At 38.9% G+C, this 11,163-nt stretch overlaps 2 protein-coding genes across 2 annotated transcripts; both read right to left on the reverse strand.

The window, feature by feature from the left end:
• Positions 1-1,028: 1,028 nt before the first annotated feature.
• LOC105694309 (odorant receptor 4-like) lies at positions 1,029-3,876 on the reverse strand. Its single transcript, XM_012414842.2, has 8 exons — positions 3,589-3,876; positions 2,867-3,057; positions 2,284-2,506; positions 2,000-2,112; positions 1,713-1,812; positions 1,524-1,634; positions 1,291-1,446; positions 1,029-1,230 (listed from the first exon to the last, which is right to left on the reverse strand). Exons 1-8 carry the CDS (start codon positions 3,874-3,876, stop codon positions 1,180-1,182), a joined length of 1,233 nt encoding a protein of 410 aa, XP_012270265.1. The 3' UTR covers positions 1,029-1,179.
• Positions 3,877-7,007: 3,131 nt separating this feature from the next.
• Positions 7,008-10,951, reverse strand: LOC105694310 (odorant receptor 30a). Its single transcript, XM_012414843.1, has 8 exons — positions 10,664-10,951; positions 9,995-10,191; positions 9,330-9,552; positions 8,466-8,578; positions 7,689-7,788; positions 7,498-7,608; positions 7,265-7,420; positions 7,008-7,177 (listed from the first exon to the last, which is right to left on the reverse strand). Exons 1-8 carry the CDS (start codon positions 10,949-10,951, stop codon positions 7,127-7,129), a joined length of 1,239 nt encoding a protein of 412 aa, XP_012270266.1. The 3' UTR covers positions 7,008-7,126.
• Positions 10,952-11,163: the final 212 nt, after the last annotated feature.

An 11,163-nucleotide genomic window follows, 5' to 3' on the forward strand; every position in this document is an offset into this window, starting at 1 on the left:
AATGTCAATTATTGAAATAATTACCGATGAAATTAAATACTAACTCATTTAATAGGAGCGAAAAATATCTTGAGTTACTAATTTTGTATTATTTTAATTATTTGTAATTACTTTTAAATTAATTAAGCCTTGTGTGCTCGATGAAATTCTAATCGAATTAATGAAGCAGCCATATCGTATAATTCAATGAAGATTCATCCTATAAATCCTCGTAATCACTAAAGTCACGTAAACATTTTGTAATCACAACGCCGCAGAATCGAATAAATACTCTGTTAATGCAAACCAAGTCGTTTACGACACTTCGTATTTGGATCGTGTAATAACTTCCCAGGCAAAAAAGGCTTGGCTAATAAAAACATGATCATGTGACGTCAACGAACAAAACCTATTAACGAGTACTTGCGAACGCAACATAGAATTATTCGTTGATTGCGCATGCGTTTCATCGGGCGTTTAACAGATAGTTCGCAACTCATCATTGCATCGGAATAATTATGTTATATCGATGAATACAATTGTTCTTCTTGTAAAAAATCATCAGGTTATCCTCGTCGTAGCACCTTGTGCAATACAGGACAATCCAATGAGGACTGCCATTTGGAATATCTCGTTACGTAGTAATTATATAAAACAATATTTTTGTAGAATGTATAATATTCGGTGAGCACCGTCTCAAATTTTTTATGGTGGAGTGAAACACGTTGAGAAACTTGATGGATATCGATAAGAAAGGTTTTGTCTAAATACCTACGTTATCTACGTTCGTATTTATATCGACAGCGGAAACAATTCAATCTCAAGCAGACGGAATTAAAATGCAAACCTCAAGGTAATCTACGACGGTTGCGCAAAGATGAAAAAGAAGAACAGAAAATGACGTCCGCTTTTCAAAATTAATGGCAATATTATGAAAATATGTAAAAGATGAAAAAACATAGCAAACGAATCGACTCATTGGTAACTCAATTTATTTGACACTTCTGGCGGTTAGTTCGACATTCAGCTACGCAATATGGAATCTCTTTTGGCTTTTTTTATTAACACTTTTGCATATCCAAAGACACGAAATCGACGGAACGCGATAAGAATTGTAAATTTCGGATTTTCAATAATCATCGTGATCGGGGAATCAACGGACTATGGAACATGCTATCTCAGAATACAGATGCAGCGTGGTCATGTCATCGATCGTAGAATCGAGAAGTAGGACAACGCAGAACTGAAGATCTACAAAATGAAGATTGCTCGTTTCGGATCGATGCTTACGTAAATCGTTGCGTTTCGTACCGTGGCAACCTGGTTTAAGCTGAGGGGAAAGAAGCCATACGCCGTGCAGAAGAAGGGCGTCTGCGAGCGTCTCATTATGACCATGAGGAGAGTCTTCATCGAGCGATCGCAACCGAACCAGCTCGACTCGTAAGCCCCATGACCGACTCCCTCCGTCTGCATGGAACGTGAAAAGGGAACGCGGCTTAAAACAATTCCTAATAGCGTCGACACGAGTGTATTTATAAACTTACCTGGTCAGTTAGCATTGTTGCAAACCAGCAAAATGTCACGATCATCATAAACAGAGCGGAGAGGTGTACCCAGTTCAGTACAACTTCTATGTAGTCTCCCATGGACAGCATCTGGAACGGGTAACGGAGGGTTTACAAGGAATTACGTAAAAATATGAAAGCCCGTGAATAATTAAATGAACAAGTGACCTTCTCCATTTGGTACATGCAGACGCACATGTTGGTAGCGCACAGCAGCATCGTCAACATCACTACAGGGCTGAATATGCTTTCGATCGCGTTGCATATACTGAACAAATGCAATCGCGGACTCATGTCGGTTATTCATTTTCTGCTTTTTCATGTTTTTAGCAATCGAGTGAGATATTTGGCCAATTATTCCGTCATAAACGCAAAAACGTAGAAAAGCGGCGACGTCAAATGAAAATATTCGCACCGATGAAATTCGAGATCGGATCATTTTATGCAGGCCTCACCTCAATAGTTCCAAATGATGTCCGATGAGAACGATGACTTTCAACTCGACGATATTGTCGGGCCGAGCCATACCTTTGTCATTGAAAACTTTCTCAAGTTTATGACGCAGAAGCTATCAAGACCAGTTGAGAAAAAGTCAATAGGAGCGAATACGGATGAAGTTTCGAAAAAGCCACGAACATACTTTCAACGGATATCGATCAATTTCCTTTCAATTAATCAAAAATACTGTGAAACGGTTGAAAGTCACCCAAACCATGATTATGCACGTACAATGGCTTACCCGCAAGTGGATGGCTGTAAATGTGGTCAGGTGTGCAAACAATATATCGCAGGATACCCACATTATTACTGCGATTACCACAAAAGCCTGTTCCAGACTGTTGACAAGAAAGTAGACGAACGCGGTCTTCAATGGAAACGGATACATTATTGGATACACCATCTGCGTATGATCGTACGAACGGTTCTCGGTCTTCATAAATATGTACTGAATAGTGATGTCTCTGGGAATCAATTTAAGGAAGAGAATTATTTCGATTGCCATGAGATACGATCCTAGGTACAGTAGAATACAACATGTATCAAGACAGATCCCAGCCAAAATAATTATTATAATTTGACACTTTGCATTAGTCTACCGATAATACAGTCGAATGAACACGAAGGACATGAAAATATGAATATTGGACAAAAATATAATTAGAGTGCAGGAAGTTACGGATAATTTATTCAACTTTTCCGATGTAACGTCAAGAAATTTCTTTATATCCTGGTCTTTATTGTCAAGTATCATTCGTCTCGCAGGACTCCCAAATGAGGTTATGAATATGCTGCAGCAAGATACGTACAAGGGGTATGCTTACATATATCTAGGTAAAGTATAGAAGATGAAGCCGCCCACAATTATAGTGAAATAAATGTTTCTAGTAACAAACAATTTATCGAGCATCTCGTCAACGGCGTTTGAGTTTAGATCAACTGAATTTTCCCAATGTATCGCCATCTTCTGAAGGAGGTTCCTCAACTCCACTCGCTTCTGAATAAGTCTTACACCCTGGAATATAACGCAGAGAGAAGCGTTTAACGATAACTGGAAAACTGTGTCGTTAATTTATTTGGATTCATATCAGTGAACAAGGAACAATTTTGAAAATCATATTTTGTTAAGAATTCCGAGTGCAGTTTTGGGTACGTTTGAACTTCGTTAAACATCTACGCGTAAATGAATAAGATGAGAACGTGACCATGATAAATCATTTTTAGCGGTGCAAAGCTACATAGATGCTCTGTTTATATGCCATACTTTCAAAATGATAAAAAGCAATACCCTGTATTAAAGAAGAAAAAAATGAGGGCTGAAAAATTTACTTCTCATCATAGTTTTTGCGGTTTAATTTTTTACAAATAAACGAAGGTGCAACAAATTACATTAAGTACCAACAAAAGTGTGGGACACAATTAGGAATGTATGACAAAATGAAGAACGTTATTAAGTAAAAAATAAGAAACTTATTAAACATTGGTCAATTTGCCCCGGTCTCCCCTACCTTTTAAAATCGTTTACGCGATTACTTGCAGTGCTTACCTTTGCAGCTGAGAGGACGACTGAGATTATCGTGGGAACCGAGTTTAGTGCATGCATAGGGTTGTCTTGCCATATGAACAGCAAAGTTCGGAATTCGACAGCTATAACTAGCCAGGTTCCTGTGATGCACAATGCACAGACAATTGTTTCCAAAATCGTTGGCATTTTGTTTTCCCCGGTAAGTACGCACTGCATAAATGGCATTCCGATACACCGCATCATTATCACGCTGGGACCGATGAATTCCTTGAAGGTGATCGTCGCAATCTTTTTATTCCTGACGATCATATTTCTACAGAAACGGAATCGGACAGGTGGTATTGATTCACGTCAGCGGATACATGCAGAAAGATAACATTTTGTTTAAGATAAATGAGTTAATTTCTGGTCATTGTGTTTAACGAAACTTATATCCGTTCATTCATTCTGTATTTAAAGTTATGATGTTATGAATAAAATATTATGAATTCGAACGTATAATTGTTAGTACATGGACGGTGATGGCAACAGATGTTAAGGTGAAATTAACATGAAACGCGTTACCTAAACCCATTCGTGTTAGTTTCCAATTTAGATATGAAGTGTGAACGCAAACATAGAAATCGCTCATTCTTCACTGTTTCGATATTACTTACGAGGACTTGGGATTCAAAGAGAATTAAAAAGTTTCCACTAGTTAGAGACCACTGAACTGCCCGGATGTTTTAGTGAAACCACTAAATTGCTTCTTCGGTAAAGTATCAAATGTGAGCAGTTTTTGCTACTTAACCGTGGGACATCTGCGGAACAAACTAGTTTACCCCTCTCCTGATCTGTAGGCTCCGCAACTCATAGAAATTGAATGAAATTATTACAATTGTGGACTTAGGTAGTCTTTAGTAGCTTCTTCTAAACGTGCTTCCTCACAATTTCACGTCCTCTCTCCGTCTGCGTTACTCTTTAGTAATTCTTGTGATCCGTAATCGATGAGCATCGTGTGTGTGTGTGTGTGTGTGCGCGCGTGTCAGGGCTCTACGTGCAATTTGCTTGCATAATTGCGTTTTACTCGTCGTTATCATAATTCCTGGGTGCTGTGACAAGGGGAAGCCAAAGAACTAAAGGCTTCCCCTTGGTAGAGCCCAGTACAGAAATACAGAAGTTCAAGAAGGGTCCGTAGGTACAGGCTTCGGTTCACCTGAGTTTCCTTGAAAACTTTTATCTACAGCGTTCGTTCCGCTTTCAAATACAATAAAGTTTCACTCGTCAGCCAATCAAGTTCTTTGCTTCCTTCAACGGAATCAACTTGTGGTTACTTTCGTGTGCTTATATCATTTTTGAAACTTGAACGATAATCCCGGTTGCGTGCATTTTAACTTTATATGTTACTTAGTAAGGGTACGTTATACACCTGTCAGTTGGATCATTGGTCATGCCATCGATTGCAGCAAATGTGAGTATCAACAACGTTCAAATTCATTGCTCGCCAGCAAATCGATGTCATGTACTAACTCGTCGATTGTATTATCTGTGCAAAATCGATCGGTTTTCAAAATTAGTCTTCAACTATGTTTAAAAAGAAATCCTCGATAACGAAAATGATTTCGCTAAAGCTGTAGTGAGCCTAAAAACAAAAGATTCAAGTTCTATTTCCATCGCAGTCTAGGTTATACATTTTATTTTCAAATATCTTTTTATGTAACAATGAAATCTCACCTTCTTATCCGATAATCGTTGCCAAAACTTGCTTTGAATACTCCGTGGCACTTCGTACACATCCCCCATGGTAGACAAAGCATTAAAAACACTTATCGATGACACGTAGACGGTACCGAAAGAAGCATTGAATTTTTCAAAAAGAATCTATCGGGTTGGTAACTAACAAGTGATTGCAGATTTTTGAATGCCATCTATCGACAAAATCCGCAATCATATAGTTGCCAACCCAATGGTTTATTAAAATCTAATTCATCGGAACCCAAGAACAATCGGAGGTGTAGGGTTTACAACACTGATCTGGGAATTAACCAATTATGAAACACACGACATTAGAACATCGAAGTAGCACGATCACGTCATCGTCCTTAGAATCGAAACGTAGGATATCGCCAAACTGAAAATCTGCAAAATGAATGACAATTTACAGATGCATGTATCGGTAAAATATAACTATCTCTATAGACCGATGCCAATTGTGACGTTGCATAAGACATTGCCGTGCTTCTTACCGTGGTAACTTGATTTAGGTTGAGGGGGGAAAAGCCATACGCCGTGCAGTGGAAAGGCATCTGGCTGCGTGTCATTATGATCATAAGGAGGGCCTTCATCGTGGAATCGCATACAATCCAATTCAACCCATGAGCCCCGAAACTGACCTTCTCCGTCTGCACATGACGCAGCGCGGGACACATTTTATTAACAATTTCCCGACGTGTGTTGATGTCAATATATTTATAAGCTTGCCTGGTCATTCAGCATTGTCGCAAACCGCAAAAGGTTAAGACCATTCGGAACGGAGCAAGAAAATGTATACAGTTTTAAATCCAGTACTTCAGATCTCCAAATCTTCGCAATCGTTGAGGGTCATCTTCCGATTTGTAAAGAATTTTAAGATTATGTCTAAGTGATGTAAAAGAAGTCTCGTTTATGAAACCTTTCCCAAAGTTGGGTGTACCGAATCGTTTCAAACTTTATAACGTAAATGTGGAGGCTATAAGAAGGGTCATGACAACCATAAAATTTCTAGTTTTTTTTAAATTCGTCATAAAAAAATGACATTTTATGAGTATCAGGTACTTCCTTATAATCTCCATATTCACGTTGCAAAATTTGAAGCAATTTGGTACACCCAGCTCGAAGAAAAGTTTCTTGAACGATTGACCCCTCTAATGCCACTTTCACATTCCCTTAATGGCAGGTATAGCTCCCTCTCCCTCTCAAAGTGTTTTAATTAATATGAGATGCTTATAAAATACAGATCCCTAGTGAAAAAGTGTAATATTTCAAGGTTAAAAGCTTAAGAATAAGGTTTACATCTTGCTTAATGACCTCACATTTACTGCAGTTACCAGGACCTCTTTTTACATAGCACGTTGTCACATAAAAATACACCACACCATATCATGCACTGTCCAACACTCGTTACAACACTTATTATACTTGGCACGATTGTCATATGAAGTTAGCCAGTCGGTATGAATTTTTAGAACAGTCTACGCAGTCTGCATAGTTCGTTTACAAATAGATTCTGATCGCAATCTACCTCCCAAAACGAAAATAAAAACCCTAACCTCCATTTTCCATTGCAAATGCCGAAACGCTTGGTTAATGAAGATCCCGTGGCATCTACAATAGATGCGACAGGCAACGTAGTAAATACAGTTATCGATAACAATCTACACGATGCTGAGAAGAACTAAATTCCCCAATTAGTATCTGATTTGTTGAGAGCGAATTCACCAGAACTGGACGTCAATTGTATGTCGATATGGGACTTGCAACATTGCAATCAATCGATTTAATCGATTACGAGGCTCAACATTAGAAAGTCGAAGCAGGACAATCACGTCATCCTCCGCAAAATCGAAAAATACGACAATGCCGTACTGAAGATCTGCAAAATGAAATCCAATACTTAATAAATTTTGGATTAATAGTCGCGATGATCGCGTCAATTCTAACTGATCGTTAGATTTCGTACCGTGGTAACTTGATTTAGGCTGAGAGGAAAAAAGCCATAAGCTGTGCAGTGGAAGGGTTTTTGACTGCGCCTCATTATGAACATGAGGAAAATCTTCATGATGGGATCGCATTCGAACCAATTTGATCTATACACGCCTAGACTGACTTTCTCCGACTGCGTATAATAAATAAATGAGATATTTGGTAAGAATCACCAGCAGCATTGACACGAAGTAGTGTTTTCAAACTTGCCTGGTCACTCAGCATCGTTGCGTAACCGCAAAATGTCATGGTCATAAGAAATAAAGCTATCAGATGTGTAACATTCATTGCTACTTCTACGTAATCTCCCAGAATCAGCATCTGAAATGGAGTATAGACTTTCTGATATATAATATAATTATTATAGAATAGGAGAATGCATGGGTAGATAAGTAAATAACCTTCTCTATTTGGTACATGCAGATGCACATGTTTGTAGCGCAGAGCAGCATCGACAGCATTACTACCGGACCGAATATGTTTTCGATCGCGTTACATAGTCTAGAAGAGATACGATTAAAAGTTAAATAACGTTACCAATGACATTAGGGGAGACCGGGGCAAATTGATCGACTTTTCAGGGAATCTTTAATTGTAAGAAAAACAATGAGAATTTTCGAATATAAGCAATCGATATGTAGGGCATGCATTCGGGCACAATAATTACAGTTCATGATTCTTTAATTTTTTGCGAATAATTATAGAAAAAATTATTTATGCACGTTGGCGCGGTTAGACAACTTACCTCGCTTCGTAAGTCAATTTGCCCCGAACGTCATTTTAACAATCAAAAGCATACCGATAAATGATAAACAATTTCATATAGAAATGAATATACAACGATACAAAGCTAAATAGATGCTCTTTTTATGTGCCGTATTTTCAAAATGATAAAAAGCAATATACTGTACTAAAAAAAGGGGAAAAAAAGGAGGACTGAAAAAATTTACTTCCCATCATAGTTGTTGCGTTTCTAACGTAGAATTAGTATGTCAACAACTGATAGATTTAAAGTATAAAACGATTAAATTTGTAAAAAAAGTCCTCTATTCCTGGTATCATCTAATATCCTTGTTTGCGAATTTTCAGAACTTTTCGAATACGAATTTTCATTATTAGAGGAACTTAAGAAGAACGGGTCATCGAGGACAGTTGCACGGGGGTTTCAGTGAATTTACCTGAATAATTCCAAGTGACGGTCGACAAGAAGGACGATCTTTAAATTGGAGATGTCATTGGGCCGAGGCTTGCTATCGTTGTTGAACGCGTTCTCCAGCTCGTGGCGCAGAATCTGTCACAAAACATCCGACTAGTTGGCAATACGAGCTACCGAACTTATGTTATCAGGTTGAGTGCCACGCCGATCTTCCGTGAGGCGGTTTAATCCGAAAACCACTTACATCGAAACGTACGTATATCAAATCGAGTTTAATTTGAACAAGGTGGACGCGGCTTATAAATCGGAGCAAGATTTGACACATCGTGTGCTGCGTCATTTCATGCTAAACTTTTCGTTCAATTCCGTAATCCGTTTATTTATGAAAAAAAAACATGAAATGCTCAATATCATTTAACAAATACATTGTAATCATTACGTGCAGTGCACGTTGTCTTTTGCGCTTTCTACTTCCTAATAATTACTTTTGCACTTTTAGAAGTATCAAATGTTTCGTAAAAATAAATACCGAAAACAATAATGCATATCATCCGTGGGAGTATAGCTGGACCTGGCTGGAACCGACGGCGCGCCAAAATGGCTGGACCACTCGCCGACTCGGCCGACGCCTCTTCCGGCACTGACTCGCTCTCGAACCAACTCTATACTCCCCAGTCCTATATGGCTTGTCAATTCCAACCCAATTTCTCCGGTCTCGCCCCCCTCGCGGCTTGCTCCGCGAGTCGTAGAGTTTCGCATTTGGAACGTCTCGATGGGTGATGGGTTTCGGGAATCCGCCGGCGAGCCTTCCCTTGGGAATGGACCACCCCGACTTCCTACCTCGGGTCTCCTCGTAAGCATACGGCATTTCCACGTGATCGCTTACCCGAAAGTGTATGGCAGCGTATGTGGTTGCATGGGCAAACAATGTATCGCAGGATGCCCACATCGTGGCGGCGAGTAACGCGATCACTTGTTCCATGGTGATGACGGTGAAATAGGCGAATGCATTCCTCGTCGGGAACGGATAGACTACCGAAAATATCGTCTGAGTGTAGTTGTACGAATTGTTCTCATTCTTCGTGAGAAAATATTGAATACTGATGTTTCTGAGGACAAATTCAAGCGAGATTACTCCGACTCCGTCGGGAAATAACGTAAAACGGAATACTGCAAGTGTGCAAACAATGGACAATTAATAATATTCAATTTACGCGCGAATGAATGCAGGAGATTGATTTCACTTTACAAAAAGAATGGACTCTTTCTATCTTAAATAAATTGCAGTAGTATAATAATAAATATGATCGTTAATGCAATGTCTACTTGAAATGGCAGCCCGTTTTAGACTTGGTTTTCGTAGCCGAATAATTTCTTCCTTTTGTTAACGTATGTTTGCTAAAACTGAAAATTAGAAGAGAGCTTACAAATCGCCGATAGCGTTAACTATTATTACGTTGCAGCGATAGAAATAAACACCGTAAGAAATTCTTAAGAGACTATTATTATATAAAATTCCAATTAAGTTATGCATGTGAAAGATATGCTTACGCATACACGGGGACGCTGTAAAAGATGACGCAACCCACGATTAAAGCAAAGTAAACGGTTCTACAGATAATTAATGCCTGGAACATCTCGTGCACGATGTTCATGCTTATATTTGTATTAATCAGGGTATTCCAAAGTAATGCCATTTTTTGAAGGAGATCCCTCAACTCCCCACGTTTCTGTATGAACCTTATGCCCTGGAACGTCAAACGGAGAGGGTAAGCAAGAGAAAGTATTTCAGATACATACTCGGCGTAAGGATTACTTTCTATGATTATCAAATGCGATTTTGAATATTTATGTAGCGTCAACATCTTTAATAAAAGTCTGCATCTAGGAAAATAAGTTTACAGTTTCTCCGTCGAGGTCTCATTTCCGGTGACCTCATTGAAGAGGTACAAGGTGCCTAAATAATTAATTGGGACGATTTTTTTCTTTTTTCTTAGCGCATTTTACTGCGTCAACTGGAATACCTTTTGTACTTGTGGTCAAACTGATTGGAAAGGAATTAAAACTGCGGATTATAGGGAACATCGTAAAGCAGAATAATTCTAAGCCGACAATAGGTACAGCAAAAGAAGGAGTTCTTAGATATATACGACTACCGAAGCATACAATTTATGAAATACATCTTTTGAGTTGGTTTATACGATCACCTCTAGTATTTACCTTCGATACATTGAGTATAATGCTTAACAATGCAGGGACAGTGCTTAAAGCGTAGACGGTGTCTTGTTGCCAGAGTGACATCAAAGTTTGCAATTTCAGTACCATCACCAAGCAGAGTCCCGTAATGCTCAATGCGGAGAAAATCGTTTCCAAAATTCCGAGCATTTGACGTTTCCCGAAGAACGCGCAGTTCATAAATGGCATTACTGTACACCGCAGCATCGTGACATTGGGGCCGAAGAAGTCCTCGAAGGTCATGTGTGCATTTCTTTCATTTTTTGCAATCATGTTAGTCCTAAGAGAGAAAACTCGAGCAAGTCCATCCGATCGTTTTCGGAAGCCACGTACTGCAAAAAGTTACGGTCTTATTTAAAAAAACGCTGCATCCATTTTTGCAGTCACGGTTTACGTTAGATTTCGACTATCTCTTTGAACCGTGCCTGGAGTTCAGGCAGGGTGAACAAAATACTGAAAATTCGAATAACAGATATAAAAAAACG

Source organism: Orussus abietinus, unplaced genomic scaffold, assembly GCF_000612105.2.
Source record: "Orussus abietinus isolate OABI.00-Male unplaced genomic scaffold, Oabi_2.0 scaffold145, whole genome shotgun sequence".
In the NCBI taxonomy this organism is placed as follows: Eukaryota; Metazoa; Arthropoda; class Insecta; order Hymenoptera; family Orussidae; genus Orussus; species Orussus abietinus.

Coding starts and splice junctions, on each gene's coding strand:
- LOC105694309 (XM_012414842.2), bottom strand. CDS start 3,876: ATGATCGTCAGGAATAAAAAGATTGCGACGATCACCTTCAAGGAATTC. Junction 1,447..1,523: donor CAACAATGCTAACTGACCAG/GTAAGTTTATAA, acceptor CGTTCCATGCAG/ACGGAGGGAGTCGGTCATGG. Junction 1,231..1,290: donor GCTTAAACCAGGTTGCCACG/GTACGAAACGCA, acceptor TTCATTTTGTAG/ATCTTCAGTTCTGCGTTGTC.
- LOC105694310 (XM_012414843.1), bottom strand. CDS start 10,951: ATGATTGCAAAAAATGAAAGAAATGCACACATGACCTTCGAGGACTTC. Junction 10,192..10,663: donor TTATACTCAATGTATCGAAG/GTAAATACTAGA, acceptor TTGACGTTCCAG/GGCATAAGGTTCATACAGAA. Junction 7,789..8,465: donor CGTCACTTGGAATTATTCAG/GTAAATTCACTG, acceptor TATCTCTTCTAG/ACTATGTAACGCGATCGAAA.